This window comes from Periplaneta americana, chromosome 7, assembly GCF_040183065.1.
Source record: "Periplaneta americana isolate PAMFEO1 chromosome 7, P.americana_PAMFEO1_priV1, whole genome shotgun sequence".
Classification (NCBI taxonomy): Eukaryota; Metazoa; Arthropoda; class Insecta; order Blattodea; family Blattidae; genus Periplaneta; species Periplaneta americana.
In genome coordinates this window covers 160,598,632-160,622,658 of record NC_091123.1, presented here as the reverse complement: position 1 = coordinate 160,622,658, position 24,027 = coordinate 160,598,632, and the positions used below count along the sequence as shown (strand labels likewise).

The following is a 24,027-nucleotide window of genomic DNA, read 5'->3' as shown; positions in this document are numbered from 1 at the left end:
TATCTACTGATAGTACTATTCTGATGTGCAAAGTTTGTGAAAAAATAATGAACGATGAAGAAAGTATTTTATATTTCAACATTTTGCAACAGCGAAGGATATGACTGGAATTACCAAAATGGCATAGTGAGTTGCCTGTCAGAGAGAACGTTTTTCTTGGTGAAAAGATCTTTCTACTTCTAATGAAGTACTGTATTTGTCTATTTTTTGTCTGTTTCCGTGATTAATAAATACCTATTTCACTGCCTATTGGCTTCATAATCGATCCCACTATAAGATTTGAGGGTGCCGAATTTCAACCACAAGAAGTAGATCTGGAAAAGAAAAGACATTATGAACCCTGCTTTCCTTATCTGGAAGGGAAATACTGCATACCCGTTTGTCGCTGGGAAGTAATTGCCTTGCTCTTTGGTGCAAGGGGCACTATATCAAGATTTTGTATCAATTTCTTTCATCATTTCCATATCGATCTTTTGGAACTTCATGATATAGGCATTAATGTTTTAAGACATTCCTTGTTAATTGTAAATAACCATCTGTACAGCTCTATATATGAAAAATAAATTATTCATGTCGAGGATAGCTGCCCCCCAAAAATAAATTAAATTGAAATAAAATTTAAATTTAAAATAGAATATTGTTGATCTACAATTAATTTAGGTGCTGTTACCGCTCAGTACCCCTTTTTCAAGGGCAGCTATCCTTTTTCGATTCTTCTCTCTTAGTGCCTATATGCCTGCCAATTTTAATCAAAATAAATGCCTAAACATCCGGGCTCTAATTATAACAATTAACTGTTCACAAATGAGACAACATGCTTTGTGATTATTTTCCCCTTTTGCTCTTTAAACTAGGACTTTCCGACCAGTATTGCTTCGAATTCCACCTCTAGACAGTGAATACAAATCTTCTGTACCTTGTCATGTGGATGATGCGTGGCCTTGGGGAAGGAATGAATGACGTAGTCCGGCTCATGATGTATGCTACAGTTGGAGCACAGTTCTGCATCGCTGACCTAGAGTATCATTGTCATTCAGGCCATGGTACCATGTCTAATTATATTGTCAATGTTTTTAACATTGTAACATATGCAATGACTCAGACAGTCATGTGTGAGAGTAGTTGTTAATGACAGTTGGAACACTTGGCACTGATGATGTAAACATATTCTTATGAAACTGTTCCTTTGAAACTGTTATTTTGGAACAGTTTCGTTCATGAAACAGTTACAGTCGAAACTGTTTCTTAAAAAGAACAGTTTATCCCATCTCTACTTCAGACACCAATTAGAAGAATTATATAAGGGGAAAAATTTGACTTGATATGTAGGTTTTGTTTAGTCAACTGTCTGAAGACAGGTTTGAACCTCATAAATGTAGGTTTTGTTTAGTCAACTGTCCAAAGACAGGTTTGAATCTCATAAGTGACACCAATAAGACATCACTCATGAGACAACTAAGCCAGGAGATAATGGATTAGGGTGGCCAGTTCCTTTCCCTCAATATGAAATATTTAATGAAAAAATTCTCTTCCAGGACGAAGTGACAATCAATTACAATAAACTTCATGCAGATCCACAGCAAGGAAAGACATTAGATATTGTTCTGAAGAAAGTGAAGCATCGACTTGTAGAAAATATGAGCACAGCAACAGCAGATGCTCTAGGTCTCTCACGTGCCATCCTCTGCAATGATACATTGGTGAAAAAGTTGGAGGAATTGGAGCAGATAGAGATGATGTACCGAGGTCTTGTTGAACATGCCAAGAGAGTTCTGAAGGCCTTCTTTGATCTCTTGCAAGTTTACAAAGGTATCATCATAATTTATTACTGTAATTTCTTTATGGTTTTATTAATCCATGTTGAATCTTTCGTACACTACTTTTAACACTTGAATATAAATAATTGATTAAATGGTGATCTTACTTGTGTTAATTATGTAAGCATGTGCGGTTTACAGCTGTTTCGGTGCTATTCGACACCATCCTCAGAGCCTACTAGATCTCGGCGCTATCTCAACTTTGCTGCCTGTTGTGTGGGTGCGTTTGTGTGATGAAGAGATGTGTCAAATAGTGTGTGTGTTCTGAAATTGATCTGTGTGTTGAGAATTTGATTGGGGTGTGTTTTAATGTGTCTGTATATTTCATGTTGTTCTAGTGTGTTGAGGTTTTGGTTTTTGGGTGTGTGTGTAGGATTTGCATGTCTGTATTTATGTTATTGTATGTGTGGTTAGCATTAGTTATGTGTTCGGCATATGCAGATGTATTGTGTCCTCTGGTTATTGCTTTAATGTGTTTTTGTATCGAGTTTGGATGATCTGCCTGTCTGTCCAATGTAGAAACTGTCGCAACTATTGCATGTGAGTTTGTACAAAGACATCTCAACACACAAACAAATACAACCACATAGGCGTATACAAACTCACATGCAATAGTTGCGACAGTTTCTACATTGGACAGACAGGCAGATCATTCCAAACTCGATACAAAGAACACATTAAAGCAATAACCAGAGGACACAATTCATCTGCATATGCCGAACACATAACTAATGCTAACCACACATACAATAACATAAATACAGACATGCAAATCCTACACACACACACCCAAAAACCAAAACCTCAACACACTAGAACAACATGAAATATACAGACACATTAAAACACACCCCAATCAAATTCTCAACACACAGATCAATTTCAGAACACACACACTATTTGACACATCTCTTCATCACACGAATGCACCCACATAACAGGCAGCGAAGTTGAGATAGCGCTGAGATCTAGTAGAATCTGAGGATGGTGTCGAATAGCACCGAAACAGCTGTAAGCCGCACATGCTTACATAAGTAACACGAGTAAGATCGCCATTTAATCAATTATTTGATTTTATTAAATCTTCTTTGTGTAGAGCAACATTACTCAGATTTGGGCCAGTACCTTACTCATTGTTCTGACTTTGTATGACAACACTAAACGGCTGATCATTAGCATCAAAACAATACAAAATGTTGCTTATTTGAATTTGAAGTGCACATGAATTAAAATTACACCAATTTTCCTGCAAAGTATGATACCGGTACAAATATGTTTTATTATTAAAAGATATGCTGTCTATATGTCGGTTCCTTGTGTTACTTAATGTCATTGCATTTTAGTAATTTAGGTATATCTCTCATGAATTAATACACTAGTACAAAACTATATTGTATATAATTATACAAGGAAAAGTCCTAGACTCTTCTTGATGCTCATATCTTGTCTTATTCAACAGCCTTTGGAGATACGTTTGCTGGAATTGGAGTTCGAGAACCCCAGCCTAGAGCTAGTGAAGCTTTTCGTCAATTCGGTGATTATCATCGCCAAATGGAAAAATGCGGTATAAAAATGCTGAAGTCTGTTAAACCTGTAAGTTAAATAAGAAGCATGGAAACTTATTTAAATTATAGACATTGGTATTCTTGTCAGATCAAAGTGTTTCAATATAACTTTTATGTAGCCTTCCCATTGCTTCAGTAATATTTTATAATTCTTCATTTTTGTTCCTTTTATGTATAAACCTGTTCATAGGCCAAGAGCGAAGCATCCATATAAGCATTGCTTGCAATTTACAAATGCTGCAAACTAAGATTTATTTGCCAACTGTAACACAATATTACACAATGCACCAAGTACCATAATGAAATTATTATGGTATGTAAAAGTACCATAGTTTTATTTCTACCAATAGCCCAATATTATGCCATATTTTCAGCAATGGCAACATTTACGATTAAGAAATTTGGTTCCCTAGTATAATTCCATAAGTTGTAACTTTTATTACAAAACAACAATGTAACTTTATTGTTTCAACAATAATCACTTTCTATAATTGAGTTTAAACACTTCCGTCAACAATGGGATTTCCACTCCACACAGTAACACAGTATTCGTTATTGCACTCCACAGGCGACAATGACAATTTACTTGGATTATTGAGAACAACAATGAACTGTTAATCTTAACTAATGTTCACAAAGCACTATTTACAACACAGAACTGTCAGTTCTCAGTTCACAGTTCGTTTGCCTTGGCTAGTTCTCCTAGCTCAGTCACTCAAGTTCACAGTATCTCGAACCCAAGACCTTCAGAGACAGTCCACTGAACTTCGAACTCAGGTCCCCAACTGCGGTCCACTGCACTCGAACTCAGGACTTCGGACGCTCACACAGCTGCGGACACACTCAAGTCGAACTCCAGTCTCGAAGCTGGCTTCACTGCTACACAAGACTGGCTGGCTTGCTGTCCAATGATTACAACAACAACTGCTACTGCATCTAACTAACTGCTCAAGTTCACTCGCGTGTCGTATTTATAACTAAACCATAGTTTCCAGAGAATACGATTTCGCGATCAATCTCCAGATACCGAGAAGATGGTGCCTCTCGATTTCTCTGGATTTCTCCCCTCAGTCGCAGATGCATTACTTCCCCCCCTCTGCCGCGGTCGCCGTCTCTCCTCTCCTCTCCTCTCTATGCCACAGCACATACCCCAGGAAGCAGATGCGTGCACAACTTCATTTGCCACGCCAAGCCACCACCAACCTTGCCCTCCTTCTGTCGGTCGTCAGATCATATCCCGGCTGTCACAATACCTAAACTTCGTATGGAATAAGTGTTCGTAATTTACAGCTTGTTATATTGTTGTCTGTCATGAGCAGAAGTATGACGTAATTTTTTTAGTGAGGAAAACGAACAGAACCCCGCGAAATCTCGTGATGAGGAAACAGGAGGTTGTGTAAAACAGTTTTTACAAGAAATAACAATAGTAGGCTGTGATTGTGTCAGTGTGGTAACAACTTATTAACCATGTCAAGATCAAAGAGGATCAGCAGGCATTTACCCTCTGCAAGAACATTAATACATGTGTGACAGCTAGGGGTGTGATTTTATGGTGATTATTTTACCCTAATTTCGGTGATTTAAATGGTTTGATTTTGGTGAATATTTCGTAAAAAACAAACAATTCGTACATATTTCGCACTTTAAAGAAACTTAAAAAATAATAAAATAACATTTTTTAAAATTATTATTGAAACAAATCCCTTTGAAACTAACAGAAAATTGTTTGCATTATTAACTAAATTCATAATAATTATGAATTTAGTTATAAATTTCATTTGGCTGTGAGGTGGTGACAGCACTGTCTTCTTAATTGCAGAAAGGCAGTTGTTGCGGGAAAGAGAAATGACTTGTCTGCTTGCTCTGCTCCCTGGAACTGTGCATAGATTGTTACCAAATACCACACGCATGTAATGCTGAACGATCAGATATATAGAAATGTTCGTGTATATTTTGTAACTAAGAAAATTTTCACTTTTACTTTAAAAGAAAAGTCCTGCGCCGCGGCATCGCGGTCTAAGGCATTCCGCCTAGGACTCGTGTTACGGAATGCACGCTGGTTCGAGTCCTCATGGGGGAAGAAATTTTCTCATGAAATTTCGGCCAGTGTATGGGACCGGTGCCCACCCAGCATCGTGATGCACTTGGGGAGCTACGATAGGTAGCAAAATCCGGTTGCCAATATCAGCTATAACGGCTGGGGGGATCATCATCTAGGCCCTTCACGGGCTGTAGCGCCACGGATTATTATTATTATTATTATTATTATTATTATTATTATTATTATTATTATTATTATTATTATTATTATTATTTAGAAGAAAAAATAATTTTTCGTACGAATTCCTCCATGAAACGTGTTTTTTGGTGAAAATATCGTGATTATGAAGCAATTTCATGAATTTATACCTATTTCGCGAAAATTCGCGGTTGTATTTCACTTAATTTGGGGCTTGCATTAAGGCATTTGCATTTTCCACCCATAAAATTAAGTTTTTAACACATTTCGCTTATATCGTTAATACCAAGAAATCACACCCCTAGTGACAGTACATCTCTTTCATATGAGTAAAAACATAAGAGACAACTGTCATTCCTGAGCCAGATAATGCATAACATACTATAGTGAAATCTGTTCAAATCAGAATCTGAATAATCCGGAATTCTATTTCAGAACAATTTATTTGTCGAATAACTCTTCTCGGGTTCTCAGCCAGATGAGTTGGAGATTTGCTTCCAAGCTTTCGACGGCTAGCTCTGCCATATTCTTCAGGTAATGAAGTGATGTGGAACCATGTCTAGCTGGTATATATGCAATAGTAGGGCTTCCCGCTGCCCTTACCCCAATAAGTCTGCAGTAGTCCAACACAGCCTAGAAACTGGTCACAAGATAGATTTCGGTGCCACCACCATCTTGGACAAGACATCAGGTTACTGGGATTTGGTTATCAAGGAAGCCATCGAAATCCAGCTAGATGGCAATAATTTCAACAGAGACGGGGGTCTACACCTGAGTACAGCATGGAAACCTGCCATCAATACGCTTAGACCACCAGCACACGGCAGACAGTCGGGACCAGCAACTAGCTCCTGATTGGCTATCGCTTCCACCAACCAGAATGTGCCTGGCAGTCGGGACTAGGAACTAGCTCCTGATTGGCCCGCAGCGGGAAGCCCTATTATTGCATATATACCGGCTAGACATGGTCCCACATCACTTCATTCGGCTGCAAAAGGGTATCTGTCGGATACAGGGGGGAGAGCCATTAATCCTTCCCATTGAAGGCTTTAAGGAACCAACCTGGACAAATACCCAATGTCCCATCCCTACCTTCCCGTGGTGCAGCTGTTAGTAAGCATAATTTTACGAGCTGAACTAAAGGGTGGGGCTACTCATCCATTAGCACTGGTCAGCTTGATGAGTTAATGACTGAATTTGGTATAATTTTCCTCTATTCAATACCTAATTCCCTCTTTACACTTTTCTATCCAGTTCTCTGACTGAACTCTTACTTTCTTCGACCCCAACGGCATTAGAGCATTCGAGGCCTAGGGGTTCATTTCCCTTTCCTTCCTCCTCTTTCTACTTTTCTGTTCCTAGTGCTGACCTGCTATGGCACTAAAATCGTCCTCCAGTGGCTTAAGGAGGGAAAGCTGGTGATCAACAAGATCTCCCAGCTAGGTCCAATGGACCCGTCGACCAACAGCAGGTGTGGTCCTCCAGACATTCTGGGGGTTGTGTGTGAATGAAGTAGCCACCAAAATGTTAAAATATGGTGTTCACTTAAATCGGCTACAACTTGCCATTTAACTCCAATATGAAATGAGTATCATTAAGGTAAAATTATCCGGAGGTAAAATAGTCCTCCAATCAGATCTCTGGGCGGGGACTACTTTAATGGTACAGAATCATATTTATTGCCCATTGTGCAACTCAAACCAAGAAATGGATTCGGAACACCTCAAAATCTGTGCTTCAGTGGCTAGTTATGATAATATCTTTGAAAAATATTGGAGTGCAAGAGGTCTAATGACTTTATTGTCAAACGCCTGGCATTAGAAAACAACAACAACAACATCACTTCATTCCCTGAAGAAGATGGCAGAGCTAGCCATCGAAAGCTTGGAAGCAAATCTCCAACTCACCTGGCTGAGAACCCGAGAAGAGTTATTCTACATCAAACGCCAGGAAAGCCTCAAGTCATACAATTTATTTGTCCTGGCGAAGTTGGTATGTATTATGTGTAGTTTTTCGTGAATAAAACGGAAACAATATTTTGTGCAGACTTTATTTTGAAACAGCTTGTAATTTCAAGGAATATACGAACTATGCAGGTCACTAAAAAGAAAAAAATCAAGTTTTCTTTGCAAAAATTTAGAGGGTACGAGGGCCTGTCAGTCAAATTTTGTTACCCTGTTGACTAGGCAGACGAGTCCATTCAATGATTTTCACACCCATATACTGTTGTAGCTAGACAGAGCGCAAGCATAGTGATTTCCTGGTGAAAAGAAAAAGTTGCGTAAAATGTGGCTTTAACATTAAGTGATGACGTAAAATTTATCGAGTTAGAGGAAAATTAGAAATGAAGTGTATGTGAAATAATCTTGAAGTTCAGGTGTGACACTTAAAAAAATAAAGACCGTATCATGAATGAGTGGCTTGCGTCCAATATTGGTGACATAAAAGGAACCAGAAAGCAACTGTTTATGTGGAAATAAATGAACTGTTGTGGCAGTGAGTTCTTCATGAACTTTCAAAGAACATGCCAGTTTCTGGATCTATTCTGCAAATAAATTGCCCTATTTTTAACTCGCCTATCTGCATACCATTTCATGTCAAAATTTATATCTCTTAAGGTATGGTCACACATCGCTACTTTTGCAGCGTTGCAGTACAAAAAACTGCGCAAATCTCGTACTGCGATGTGTGAACAACGGTGCAACCCGAAAAGTAGCGGCTGCAGAACCTGGTGCCTGCTACTTTTTCATGCTGCACGCAGCTTAAAAGTAGCGACGTGTGAACAGGGTTCTCAGGGTTGCAGCTGCAGCATTTTTTATATCGGTTTTGTTGAAACTTTTGCTGCGGTTGCAACCAGTGTTGCCACCCAAATGTGCCAATGATACTTTTATTGTTTGGATATATTTTAATGTTAGATGTAATGAAAATAAATTATTTGTAACAGTTATTAAATGAACAACACAGTCTGAGCATATTTGCTGACGATATAATTAATTTTTTTAATTTTCCGTAGCGTAGTTTCAAACAGGAGAGTTGTCAACATTGATTACTTGAATATGCTGTTGGTTATCATTTAAGTATTTAGGAATTTTTAAAAGCTTTATAGTAAAAATAATGTCAATTTCTGAATACTAGTTAGGACAGAAAAGCAAATAATAGATAAGTAAGCTTTCGCATGAATTTCTTAATAATGCGAACATAACCACAAAATGTATATTGAAAAGTCAACACAGAGATGGAAACCTGCAGCATGACTGCAGCTGCAAAAGTAGCGCCTTGTGTGTGAACAGACTTGCAACCTCCAGTTGCAACTTTTGCTGCACTCGGGTTGCGCAGCACGAAAAGTAGCGTGAAGCATGCTACTTTTGGCTTACGTGTGAACACGACACGCAACTTTTGCAGCTGCAGTACCAAAGTTGCACAGCAAAAGTAGCGACGTGTGACCGTACCTTTTATGTTGTATTAGTTAAGTGCAAACTTAGTTAACGATAATATTGAAACACATGCTGCTATAAGCTACAAGAAAGTAATATTAATTTTTTTGCTCCAGATTTTATCAGACCTGGGCACATATCTGTATAAAGCCATACCTGATACAAAGCTGACCATCCGCAAATATGCAGATACCAAGTTTGAATATTTGTCATATTGTCTTAAAGTGAAAGAGATGGATGACGAAGAGTACAGTTATGGAGCACTCCAAGAACCTCTGTATCGTGTAGAAACTGGAAACTATGAATATAGGTAATAATCAAACATTTTTTTCCAACAGTCTGTCACATATTAATTAATTCTTTTGTATCATACGTTTTAAATATTTATTTATTTTTTTAGATTGATTCTACGATGTAGGCAGGATGCACGAGCGAGATTTGCACGTCTACGTTCGGATGTACTAGTGAAAATGGAGTTACTAGACAATAAACACGTGCAAGATGTAGTATGGCAACTTCAACGACTTGTGGCTGGGTTGGCTGAATTTCACGGAGAGACTCTTACTTTGCTTCAGGGGAACTCACTGTTTCCGATAGAAGTTGATCTAGCAAGATCAGCATTTCAGTACAAGTCTACTAGTCCTGTTGTCCAGGTCAGTGGAATGATTGTACATCAATTCTTTTTTTTATACTTCCTGTTTGTTTGGAATTATCCAAACTACTACAGCAGGAAGTACAGCGAATCAGAAAAACGAAGATATGGCACTGGATAGACAAGCATCATGGAAGGAAACACTTAAGGGCTAGACCAAAAAATACTTTTCACACAAGAAAAAAATATATATATTTTTTTTTCTTATCACCTTATTAGCAAGGTTGATACTGTTTATGAGATTATTTTTGAAGTAACTGTCTCTCATACAGGATAGCTTCTGCCTCAGGATTTGCATGAATGAATTTTTTATCATTATTCCTGCTACCCCTCTCATATTTTATAATCCTGTTGTCTGTGTTCTATACTGTTCTGATAAAAGTTACCTCCATTTGTGTTGTAAACTGCCAAAAATATCCTCACTACAAAATTAGAAGAGGGATAATGTGATGTTTTTTTTACAGTTGCGTTTCTGTAATGTTCTTCTCTTTCTTATTATCATTCAGATAAATTCCTGCAGAATTCTTATTATTTTATTAGTTTCATCATTACAGTTCTATTATTTTAATTACTAAGGCTAGGATTTTCATGATTTAACATATTTTTCTTTATAAGTTCAATGAGTTGCTAAAATATACAGAAATCCATCATGTGAAAAACAGTTAAATTAAGATCCTTTATTAGAGCATATTTGTGCATATTTTACAGTTTTATCCTGATATGGCATGTTTTAATGATCTATTGGTCATATTCAGCATATTTTTACCTTTTGAAGCGTTTTATACACTTGTATATATGCGAGGTTGGTTTCCTTCATTCTTTGTATTTCTTAGAAGTATATCCTTTAATTTTCCTCCCCTACTCTGTGAAATATGGAAAATAGACTTGACCCCAAATGGGCATGGGTCACAACAAATGCAGGTAGAGAAAGAAGTTGCTAGGCATCTCACTTGAAGCAACTGGATCTGAGAATAGGCAAAACTACTTTGTTATCAGATTTTAAAAAGAGAAGTTTTGTGTGAGAGACAGCAAAAGAGGTACAGAATAATTTTCTTTTGTTACCACAGCTAGGGCAGTGAAGCTTTCTATGTACAAAACTTTGTTAGCTGATAAAAGAAAATTATTTTCATTTGAAAATTTGCAGAAGGTATTCATTGCAACTCAGGTCTCATAATATAGATATAATGAAAGTTTATGAAAATAAGTTACCATTTTCTGTTTTGAATAAAATTTATATGCCTAGAATTTTTTTAAATTTCACCTTTTTCTCTTCTGATTGTCATTCGAGGTACAGTTTATACCTACAAAGTAAGCTATAAAAAATTATTTGAATTTATTATGGCATATTTTTAATATTATAGAGCATATTTCTGGAATTTTTAGGTCGTAAGTGCATATTTTATAGTGTATATTTTGGCGATTTTTAGGGCATAAAAATCCTGGCCCTAGCAATTACTTGTATGACAGTGTGTAAATGAAGAAGCTGAAATATTATGAATATGTATAAAATGTTACCATCACCCAAATCTCAGTAACAAGTTACATCATGTTACTAAATACAGTTAGTTGCTTGATTTGAACTAATTATGTTAATGTGCACTCTTTTAAGTTCTATCCCTGAATTTAATATTTCCTAACATAGCATTGTTAGATATAATTCTTGTCTGTCTTTTCCAGCCACAAAAATTTATTTCTTACATATCCATTGAATATTCACATACCATACAAATAAAAAATTATTCATAACATATAGTCATAAAGTTTTAATTATTACCTCGAAAAAATGAAGCTGCGACCATGAAACTTGGTGATGGTGTTAGTCCTTTTCTACATATTCACCCTTCAACGCGACACATTTTTCTCAATGATGGATGACTTGATGGAGGGCTTGGTTGTAGAAATCTGCATTTTGGCTGTTCAGGAAACTTTCCACCTCAAAAATCACCTCGTCGTCATTCTGGAAATGCCTGCCACGCAATGGTTTCTTCATCTGAGGAAAGAGGAAGAAGTCACTGGGTGCCATATCAGGAGAATACGGGGAGTGGAAACACGTGGATTCACCACCACCGAAAAAGGCGAAGACCCAACCATCATCAGGCAAGGTGATGCTGAATGTTTTTTGGGACATCCAAGGTGTGATGCTGACAGATTATGCTCAGAAGGGGCAAACCATCACAGGAGCATACTACCGAAATCTCCTGACGAGGTTACGGGAGGCTATCAAGACGAAGCGTAGCGGGAAGCTGTCCAAGGGGGTCGTTTTGCTTCATGACAACGCCCCAGCTCATTCTGCACAGGACACAGTCACACATGCTGCTTCTTTAGGCTATCAAATTTTGCCTCACCCCCCGTATTCTCCTTATATGGCACCCAGTTACTTCTTCCTCTTTCCTCGGATGAAGAAACCACTGTGTGGCAGACATTTCCAGAATGATGACGAGGTGATTTTTGAGGTGGAACGTTTCCTGAACAGCCAAAATGCAGACTTCTACAACCAAGGCCTCCGTCAATTCATCCATCGTTGGGAAAAATGTGTCGTGTTGAAGGGTGAATATGTAGAAATGGACTAACACCATCACCAAGTTTCATGGTTGCAGCTTCATTTTTTCGAGGTGATAATTAAAACTTTATGATGACCCCTCGTATCATTGCAGATAATTATTGTAGATTATTTTTGTATAGGATGGAGCTGAAGATGAAGATGACGATGAATTATTACAAGCAGATGAAGCCAAAGAGGAATTTGTTAGTCTAATTCCCGAACTCGGAGACTGAATTCTCTTCAAAGAAGTACAGATGTTACTTGGATATGAAATGTTGAAGAAAAGTCATTGAAGAATGTGTGATAGAAAATTGGCATAAGGAAATGTAATTCGTACATTTCAGAACCAGTTGATTTCTTTAAAGAGGTTTTCTTTAGTCTTGCTTATTATCCATCCTCTACTTACAATATTTTTGTGAAAAAGTATTGTACTTTTAAACCTTGTACTGATATTAATGTATAGAATTGAAAGCAGCAAGCTTCTCAGATAAATTACTGCAACAGTTGTATAACTGCTTCAAGTTACCATATTTTACTGAAATGGGGTTTGGATAAATAAAATAATTATAAAGAATTCTTATTCATTATACTTTATCGCACTTATTCTTTTCTAATTCAAGTATTTTAAATAATAATAATAAGTACATTAACATTATATCTGCATATAGCGTGTTTTTTTTTCTCCATTTCTCTGTACTGTTTCAGTTCAGAACTTTCGCCATGTTTGATAGCAAATACAGGTTATGAATATGACGTCAGTAATCCAACATCATCTTGACATGGTAACTCAATAATCATAAATCAGCATGACTGTTAATCAAAAGTTTTATCAGCAGATTACACATTTTTTAGAAGCAAATCCAGTCAATTGAGTGCAGTGGTGAAGCGAAGAAGTAAATACTGGGTAGACTGAAAAAAAATCTTCTTACCTTGCATCTTTTTATACAGGAGATGGTAATTTGGAGAAAAGTAGATGCTAATTGTGAGAAAAATAGATGCTAATTTTGATTAAAATAGATGCTAAAAATTCAGGTCCCTACTAAATGGATAGAGACAGTCAAAATTCTTGAATAAAAGGGGCTAAAATTCTTGGTTAAAAAGGATAAAAATTCATGAGTGAAAACGAAAATTTCTTGAGTAATCCTGAAATTTTCACCCTTTTTATTAAATTATTATGTTGCTTAAGATAATTGACAATTATAATTATATATTCAAAGTTTTACGTTGACAACAATTCTTAGATACTTAACATTATGTTTTAACATTGAAAGTTGTGAAAGTCTCAGGAATCTTCAATGCCACATCAATAAATTTAAGAATGCAGTTATATTGTCAGACTCCAAAGCAGCTATTCTATCAATAGTCTCTAAACACACACCTTCATCTCAAACAGCAGAAATAACTAAAATCACTCAATAAAAGAATTGTATTCCAATGGATACCATCCCATTGTGGAATCCTGGGAAACGAGAATGCGGATGCATTAGCAAAGAAGGGCAGCGCTGCTACTTACAGGCCTGTTACTAAATCTACATATTACTCTGTGAAAAGATTTATTAAATCTACATACTTAGACTTCAACAAACAAAATTTGATAACACAATCTCAAGGGAAAAAATGGAACTCTCTGCATCATAATCCACAATTAATTCCCGATTTACCACGAAAATCATCTGTAGCTGCATTTAGATTGGCAACAGGCCATGATTGTTTGGCCATATACCTGCATAGAATTGTAATATATCAGTCCCCTAACTGCCCATTGTGCAACTCAAACCAAGAAATGGATTCGGAACACCTCAAAATCTGTGCGTCAGTGGCTGGCCATGATAATATTTTTGAAAAATATTGGAGTGCAAGAGGTCAAATGACTTTATTGTCAAACGCCTGGCATTAGAAAACAACAAACAACAACAACATTGAAAGTTGTACGCAGACAACAGTTCTAAGTTTGTCATTGTAAGGTTTGTTCTTCTATTTGTTAGCGCACACGAGAACTGTGAAAAAAACGTTCACATTCAACATTAGAAACTGGAACCCATATAGCTTGGAGTGCTCCGTCCACAGAATCACTGTGATCGTCACGTAATGACAGCAAACCTTCTCGCACTGAAAGTCCAGGATTATTTTTAACTATGTCCTTCAGTTCATTGTATGCATGTACTGCTACGTCAGGTGACAGATTCTTTAAGGTTGGCACCTGATCAAAGAGAGGTTTCAAACTGCTTTCAGTTGCATCAGTGCTTAACAAACTGTAAAACAGTTGTGATGCCGGTTGAAGAAGTTTACGAGCAGGATCTTCCAGCATTAGTTTGCCTATTTTAACCTCCATTTGCCTTGCAGCACTCTTCATTTGGCTTTTCAGCTGACTTAAGTTCTGATTTAGCACACCACTGAAAGTACCCTCCGAAACCACTGCTAGTTGTTTCTTAAAGTTTTTCATCTTAGGGTGAACTTCCCCAGCGATTGGTTAAAGTTTGTCTCAAAATTAGTGAGCATTGGCTTGAGGAGAGAAGACAGTGACTTAACAAAAATAGCCTTTGCATGAATGATTTTCCGTTCATCTTCATTGAAACTATGGATGTGCATAGAAGCAGCACTGAAAGCTTCCCTCGGTCTGATTGAAGGAATTTGAAGAGAACTTTCCAGTTGTCTGCCAACCATTCTACTGATTCCAGCCAAGAGTTCCACCTAGTTGGAACAGGGAGAGGGAATAGATCTGCCTTGGAGCCTTTCAGCTGCAGAAAGTGCTGAAAAGAATGGTTCTTCTCTCTTGCATTTCTCAAAATTATTTAAGATGTGCCTACTTTTCTTTCTTTCAGTCGATAATTTAATATGCCCTAATTTTCTGGGGAAATGGAACCAAAATTGGAAGCGTCTTGATTTTACAAAAGAAAGCCATTAGAATTTTATGTAAATCAAACTATGTGGAACATTGTCGGCCACTTTTCAGACAATCACGGATTTTAACAATCATAAATTTGTATATATATGATCTAGTACTTTACACTCGACAAAATATCGACAGTTACTCATTAGTGGCCAATATACATGATCATGAAATTAGAAATAGTGAACAAATTAATATTCCATATTGTAGATTACACAAGAGCAACACAAACTTTTTAATTATGGGGATGAAATTATATAATAAGCTCCCCAGTGAATATTATAAATTACCAACCAATAGCTTCGAAACTAGATTTTACAATTGGTTATTAAATAATCCTTTTTATTCTGTTGCTGAGTTTTTCAACACAAATTTGTATGAAATTTTATTTTAATAAATAAGTTTAATTGCAATTTAGTTAGTTTTCTTTAATTTAAAAGTTTCAAATTATTTAATGTTTTCATTGTATTATTTAAATTTTACTGTTTCTTTTATTAGTGTTTTTTAAAATGTATTTATATATTTTTCAGTGTATTCTGACGAAGCCTAAAACTGTATGTCTAATGGCCAAATAAATTGAATTGAATTGAATATTAATTGCTGAAAAATTGCGAATAACGACAGAAAATATGCTAAATTCGCGAGTCATAGGATTTTCGCGATTATTTCGCGAGTTGAAATGTGTAATTATATGATATTTTTTATGTGAACCATGTTTTAAACTATGTTTATTTGGTATCTAGGTTTTTCGCGATTTTGCGAGTCACGAATTTTGACTGTCTCTACTAATGGAGTGTAATTCTGATGTTGGTGATAAATGATAGTGAATTTGTTGAAAGCCCTCTCATTAAAGAACATTGTTTTAATACATAATATAAATCTGTGACGTGGAATCCCTTGCTTTACTTTCCTTCTAATAGAAGCTGTGCTAAGAATTTTTATTGCTCTTAAAAATCCATTGTTCCCAACCAGATTTGAATTCGCATACTGGTGGATATGGTAGTCATTGCATTACCTGGGACAACTAAAATACAAATCTGTCTAGATTGGTGTTTCTCAACCGCCAGGCCCTGACATCAATTATACTGAGCCACGAGATATTCTCCTGGAATTTGTCATTTTATTTTCCAAACACTTTTCATGAATAAACATTTTATAGTCTAAATATTTTTTAGGAACTAAATAACGTCTATGTAGCAAATATCAATCAGTGATCAGGACACTTATTTTTGAATGATTGAGAATTTTTCAGACTTACAAACGTTTCAATATATTTTCCCACCACATATATTTGTGAAAATGCATTTTCTGCCACTGTGATTTAAACGAAACAGAGGAACCACCTGCTGCAACTTTATGGTTGTCTGCTTTTGGATATCACTTCGATTCATCCCAGAATTAACAAGCTAACAGACAGAAAACAGCAACAAAGTCTCACTAGCATCGCTAAAACCTTAAAAATTCTCAGGTGCAATAAAAAATATAATATATTATGCATTAAGGTTCACTTTTTCGATCTACAGTAGAACCCCAATTATCCGTCACCCTATTAACCAATTGGCGGATTATCCAACTGTTTTTGTTTCGCTTTTATTTCAGAACTAATTTACACGAAATACTGTTTTGTATATTATATTAGTACAACCCTGGCATAAGACTGGAAGTTACAGGATCAAAGACACCCACAACCATGTCCTTTTCGCTTACACCACCTTATAAACAAACGCAGAATAAGGCTCTTTGCATCAATGGTGGATTTTAGATGACCAGCAAGAGCCGTAAGTTCGTAAAAGCCTGATACAATCCATCACTGACTTCCTCTCCGCTCATACCATACCGAAACAAAACTGTCTAAGCCGGGGAATGTGGAGTTAAAGGGTGATCTGCAGTGACTCAATCGAGTTAATAATGCCCAGGTCTGTATTAGTACGTATTTTTTCAAGAGAGCGTTATGACAATCCTTTATCGTTACACACTATGGTCTACTGTTCGAATTTCCGTACTATATAACTTTTATTTTCTTTCAATTGTTTATTTTACGACGGTTTATCAACTTTTAAGGTTATTAGCGTCAAAATGAGATGAAGGTGATAATGTTAGTGAAACGAGTCCAGGGTCCAGCGCCGAAAGTTACCCAGCATTTGCTCTCAATGGGTTGAGGGAAAACTCCGGAATAAATCTCAACCAGGATTTGAATCTGGGCTCGCTCGTTTCACGGTCATGCGTGCTAACTGTTAGTCCACTGTGGTGGACCTACTGTATAATTTCTATATAAAATGTCTCCCACGGGTGTCAAGAGAAAATGTATTGAAAAACGTGCAAATAATTGAATGGTTTGGGAAAGGGAAACTATGGCTCATATCGCATCAGAATACGAGATTGGAGTTATAACTGAGATATTTAATAAAAAAACAAGGATAGAGTATATAAAGTATGTAAATCTACAATTGAGACCATTATTCCTATTTTTCTGTAGACAGCCATTATAAAGAGTTTTCTTGCCCCTTAAAAACCCGTTGTTGACAACCAGAATAAAATTAGTGAACTGTCCACTATTTAGCATCTTAAACACAACACCACGGAGAAAATTACGAAATATTTATGGTATGGATTATCCGATTTTTTCGATTAACCGTTCAGCCCATCCCCTTCATTACCACGGATAATAGAGGTTCTACTGTATTATAATTACTGCTGTGTTAATCTGCTACGTTTTTAAATTCATAATATTAATTAGTGTTGGAAGTACTGTTTAAAACTGGAAGATTCATACATTTTATACTTACATTGCATATAAAAACATTTGGCATGTACGTGTGTAATAAAGTGTTTCGCCAACATATTGACACCGTTCTGCTACTTTCCCTGCTTAGCTGACTTCTGTGGTGAGTTAAAGTGCATAATCATTCTTTCCATTACCTTTTCTTTTTCAAACCAACATCATTAAAATCAATTTAATAATACAATGATTAGTGTTATAAATTTTATAATTTTTTGGTGATCAGAAAGGGATAAGAAGTCAATGACAATTAATTATCATAAATTAATTTATGCTCGACCATGCCGAAATGTAGTAATTATACATCTGATAGCAGCCCTTTAATGGACCTCATTAAAGTACACCTATTCACTAAAGTTCAGGTGTTCCACCAATCAGAAAACACCATTGTAGCAATATGAAAGCGCAAGTATCAATTATTCTCGGATATGCAATCGAAAGACAACTAGCGAAATGTCACGGAGGCTGGAAATCCAATACTGTCGCAGAAGGTTATGTTCTGTTACTATAATAATTAGCGTTAATTGTAAATAATATTCAAATAAATTCAATTTGTCATCTCGTTTTTCAATGTATAAATCAATTTCAAGGTTATATCAAGATTAATGTTTATTTTACTCTCTAGATTATATCAAGGTCAATATCGACATTTGTTTCTCGGAAAAAATCAATACTTTCGCATCTGCGCACATCTCACAATTTACGAGATATTGCACAAGGTCAGTTCCACTCCCCAGTCAGATAAGAATAACATGAATACTTATGAATAATTTAAAGTTAGAAATATAGTCGAGCATAAAAAGTCGTATGAAACTTGCCTATAATGGTAATTAAGATGCTCGTATGAAAATTATGAAACTCGCTTGTGCTCGTTTCATAAACATACTCGCGTCTTAATTACTGCCATTATAGGCTCGTTGCATAATGTACTATAATGATGTTGGCTTGAGGAAACTACAACATGCTACAAAATTTAATTAATCAAGTAATTGATAATTAATTAAATTATTTGTCAACATATTACGCCATTTTCATTGTGTACCTATACTCTTTTTATATCTTATGATTACGCCATACTTAATTATTAATACTTGCCTTAGTTAAATGTATGAACTTTAAAGAAATTGAAAAAGTATTTGCGAGTAAATTTGTTGAGATCGGCTGCCATCTTATAGAAAAAGAATTTACCAGGTCACAGTCTGTTAGAGGTTGAGAATCACTGGCCTAGACAGATCTCAATGTAGAAAAAGAATGTCTTCCCTCTATGACCGCAATTCAGTCCAGTTTACTACTTACCCAGAAACAAAAAGCTTAAAAAAAGTGATTTTACTTGTTATTTTCTTATGTATTGTTATCAGAATGAGAAATTGAGTAATTTATGACTATTTCTGTCGCCGGGAGAAAAAAGGTCTTAAGTAAAAATTTTATACTTTTCAGGAGAGCAGTAAAAAGATTGAAATTGGTGTCAATTATAGAGTTTTTTTGATTAAGAGGTTTTTCCTGGATATTATTTGTTTATATTTATTCTAAAATAGGTAATGTTTCTCATTTAACAATTTTCTTGTTTACTTCCAAAAATAGCCGCACTTAAGCCCATTTAATACTAGAAGCCAAACTGAGTAGAAGGGAATATGTAAACATAAGACCTTTTTCATGTCAAAATAAATGAGAAATGTAAATTATTATGAATGCAAAATGGGTCTTAAACAATTATAGGACTGTTTACCCTGGTGCTTAAAGTTTTAAAACGAAAGGGCATCAGTATGTGATAAAATGGCTAAAATACAAGTTAGAGCTTTTTAATAGGAAAGTAAACACGTGATAGTTTGTAAGGAATAAAGTATTAAATATTCTTAACTCCTTTATTCTGTGTGTGCTCGATTCAAAAAGTACTTAGGACATTTGGTAACGCTCTATAAATCCAGTCAGGAGTCTTATTTGACTTTAGCCGTTTTACCCGATTGTAGAGAATTGTTTCTGCTTTCAGAAAATATCAAAATCTCATTTTCACAAAAAATTAACTTAAGACCTTTTTCCTCCCGGTCACAGATTTAATTGCTGAGAAGTAGGGTATGATCTTGGTAATGAAACCTTTAAGTAGTTCTCAGATGTCACAGATATGAAATCTCAAGACAAAGGTGAAAATTAAAAATTCTGCTTTGTAACTGTGAAAGCCTAAAATCTCATATTTAATTTTTGCTTTACTTATATGTAAATATCATTCCATGGAATGTCGTGTTTGAAAGGATGTTAAAACCTTGTTACCTTAATAGAGTACAAAAATATTTTATTTTATATTATGTATCTCACCAGGGAATTTGCGACAAAATCAAGCCAAAATGCCCCTTGAGAGTTCATACACTGGTAAATACAGTGAAGGAAAAGTGATGTACAAATTAGTAGCTGCCAATTCAGACTTTAACATACACACAAGCAAAGAAAAGTTTTAAATATATTGTTCAAATACTGGTGTAACCTTTCTGTTTGTAGTTATAATCGTGTCGCTGTTATTTCCGGTGTGACTCCTCCCCTTTGCTTACATCTTAGGAAGTGAAGGCTCTATAAAGTCTAGGTAGGTAGTATCGTTCGCCATTTTTGTTCTTTTGTTGCCGAGCTACCAGATGATGAATCTATTTGCTGCACCGTTAAACATTATCATGTCGTAACTCCTATGATAATAAATCAAATGCACTGTAATTGAGCAAATAATTGAGCGGCAAATAACGTCCTTGTGTGATTTCTGCGAACACCAACAAAAGAGCCAAAATGGCGGGCGATTATATTAAGTATTTATCGAGCCTTAGGAAATGCATTACATCATCAGTAGCAAATGACAAGACGCACACGTTTAAATGTAGCTGACCTGCAACATGATTGGCTGCCGGAAATAAGAGCGACGGGACTATAGTGAAGACAATGCATTATCACACCTTACACTACATTGTCTACTATGAATTGTATGTTATACTGTACTATCATTAAACACAAGTGGAATGTCAACAGAAATTCAGTATTGTATAGAAAATCGAGATAGAATATTTATATTTGGTCTCCAGGCCTAGCATATGAAGAAAAGTAAACGTTCATAGAGAGCCATTTCAAGTATGCATGCTCCATTATTCTACACACAAATTATTACACAAATACAGATTTTAAACTACTTTTAGAAGATGTTTTTTACACTGTAACATTTCTTCTATAGTACAGATCTGTGTATGAATTATCAAGAGGCATTTTGACCTAATGATTTTGGAAAGTTCGCGTCTGAATCTTGATTTAGGACATTGTTACCATATTATGTTATAGGAATTTAAGAGTGAATTTTTTTTAAATCTCTTTAATATTATTTTATTACATTCCATTTTGTTATATTTTTTCTTAAGTTTTCCATATTAACTATTTGTACTAAATGAGTTGCTTTTTTATTATATTCCAATGTATTTTACTTTCTTTTTTCTATTATGGTATTATTTTCATGTTGTTTAGTGTCGTTTTTGTTATGCTATTATTACTATTATTATTTTTTTTGTAATATGTTAATATTCTGTTCTGTAATTTTTTGTTAAAGTTTCACTGCTTGTATACTTTGTGACCTGGTAGAGTGTAAGAGAACGCGCTATGGCCTTAACTCTGCCAGTACAAATAAATTATTATTATTATTATTATTATTATTATTATTATTATTATTATTATTAATGTTATAAAGTCATGGTTTATTTGAATATTTGCTAATAATCTGGTGAAATTTAAACATTAAAGAAACATTAATAATCTAGTTGATTTTTTAAGTCATGATTCAAATAGACTTCGGTAATGATTTGCCAGTGTGTGTGACTTTTAGAATATGTGCACCATTCAATGTATATACATAAAGATCATATAATTAGAAATGTATATATTTATCTTTGTTTTTAATTTGATATTTTATTTGATATACTACAAAAATTATTGTAAAAGTGAGGATGGTTATAAATATTGTTATGAGGCATTATATTGCATCATTATTGGTACTGATTTATATCAGTGCACTTTTTTTCCTGTTGGTTTCTTGCATTCATCTCTTATTTTTTGCACATTAGCTTTAACAGTATTGTATTAATAATTATGTACACTTGATAGTAAATTTGAAATCTTTTATTTATTTCTGTTATAAATTCTATTGTAATGTCCGTTTTCTCACTTCAATTCTGTTATTACTTCTGAAGAAGGAAGATTTATTAAATTTAATTTTTTTAAACTTATTCCATGTTGTTTCAATAGAATTGAAATAATATGTATCTAGGCAATGCATACAAACGATGAAAGAGTAATGGAACGGAGAAAAATTCTCTCCGGCACCGGGATTTGAACCCGGGTTTTCAGCTCTATGTGCTGATGCTTTATCCACTAAGCCACACCAGATACCCACCCCGGTGTCGGACAGAATCGTCTCAGTTTAAGTTCCAACGCTTGGGTTCCCTCTAGTGGCCGCCCTCTGCACTACGTCATAGATGTCTATGAACGTAGGATTGAAGTCCACACATGTGCTGAGGTGCACTCATTATGAGTGACTAGTTGGCCGGGATCCGACGGAATAAGCGCCGTCTTAAATCACAAAGTGATTTACGCATATCATATATATTATTTAATGTACCGAAGTACATATGATATTTCCATGCAGATGATGCAGAATGTACTTCGGTACATTAAATAATAAATAAATAATATAAATGCATACAAAGTTATGTTGTCCTTTCCCAGCTATTAAACACACTATACAGAGTGCAGAAAAATTCAACTGGTAAACTTGGTGATATGTAATATTTTTAACAACAAATCCATGTCTTGAATGTCACCATTCATCGCTTGAGGACATCAGATTTAATGATATTGTGTCACTAGTAGGCAATACATTACACTGCAAGTTGTGCCCTACTTTTTTGCTTGCAAGGCATTTTCTTTGGGGTCACTTGTGCATTGTTGTGTGTGAGAAATTGGTGGAATCTAAAGAGAATTTCTGTGGCCGGGAGAAAAAAGGTCTTAAGTCAGAATTTTATACTTTTCAGGAAAGCAGTAGAAAGATTGAAATTGGTGTCAATTATAGAGTTTTTTAAATTAAGAGGTTTCTCCTGGATATTATTTGTTTATATTTGTTCTAAAGTAGGTAATGTTGCTTATTTAACAATTTTCTTGATTATTTCCAAAAATAGCCGCACTTAAGCCCTTTTAAGACTAGAAGCTAAACTGAGTAGAAGGGACTATTAAACATAAGACCTTTTTCGTGTCAAAATAAATGAGAAATGTAAATTATTAGGAATGCAAAATGGGTCTTAAACAATTATAGGACTTGATACCCGGCCCTGGAACAATTTTCCCTTGAAATTATTCAAATCTGCTTTACAGGAAGCTTTACCTGAAAGACTAGATTTGCATAATATATATGTCACTGTGTACGTTAACAGAAAACCACAATTCCAAGTCACACAGAGATTGTGTGCACTCGATGTGGGTCTCTGGCGTTTCGTCAGCCCACGCGAGTTGTGTGGATATAAAGGGAAAAGTTGAGATGGTGTCGGGTGGAGTTCCCGGGTAGCTCAGTTGGCAGAGCGCTGGTATGTTCAACCAGAGGTCCCAGGATCGATACCCGGCCCTGGAACAATTTTCCCTTGAAATTATTCAAATCTGCTTTACAGGAAGCTTTACCTGAAAGACTAGATTTGCATAATATATACGTCACTGTGTATGTTCACAGAAAACCACAATTCCAAGTCACACAGAGATTGTGTGCACTCGATGTGGGTCTCTGGCGTTTCGTCAACCCACGCGAGTTGTGTGGATATAAAGGGAAAAGTTGAGACGGTGTCGGGTGGAGTTCCCGGGTAGCTCAGTTGGCAGAGCGCTGGTATGTTCAACCAGAGGTCCCAGGATCGATACCCGGCTCCGGAACAATTTTTCCCTTGAAATTATTCAAATCTGCTTTACAGGAAGCTTTAACTGAAAGACTAGATTTTTGCATAATTATAGGACTGTTTACCCTGGTGCTTAAAGTTTTAAAAGGAAAGGGCCTCAGTATGTGATAAAAGGGCTAAAATAAATGTTAGACCTTTTTAATAGGGAAGCATGGAAAGTA

At 35.6% G+C, this 24,027-nt stretch overlaps 1 protein-coding gene across 3 annotated transcripts in view; it reads left to right on the top strand.

Annotated features, from left to right (window-relative positions):
- Positions 1-22,159, top strand: part of PICK1 (protein interacting with PRKCA 1) — a 65,353-nt gene extending 43,194 nt beyond the window's left edge. For all 3 annotated transcript variants that reach the window (XM_069831713.1, XM_069831712.1, XM_069831714.1), the window contains 5 exons: positions 1,536-1,809; positions 3,277-3,410; positions 9,172-9,365; positions 9,456-9,708; positions 12,390-22,159. In XM_069831713.1, coding sequence (XP_069687814.1) covers positions 1,536-1,809; positions 3,277-3,410; positions 9,172-9,365; positions 9,456-9,708; positions 12,390-12,482 — 948 coding nt within the window. In that variant the 3' untranslated portion in view covers positions 12,483-22,159. The remainder of the gene's footprint in view (positions 1-1,535; positions 1,810-3,276; positions 3,411-9,171; positions 9,366-9,455; positions 9,709-12,389) is intronic.
- Positions 22,160-24,027: the final 1,868 nt, after the last annotated feature.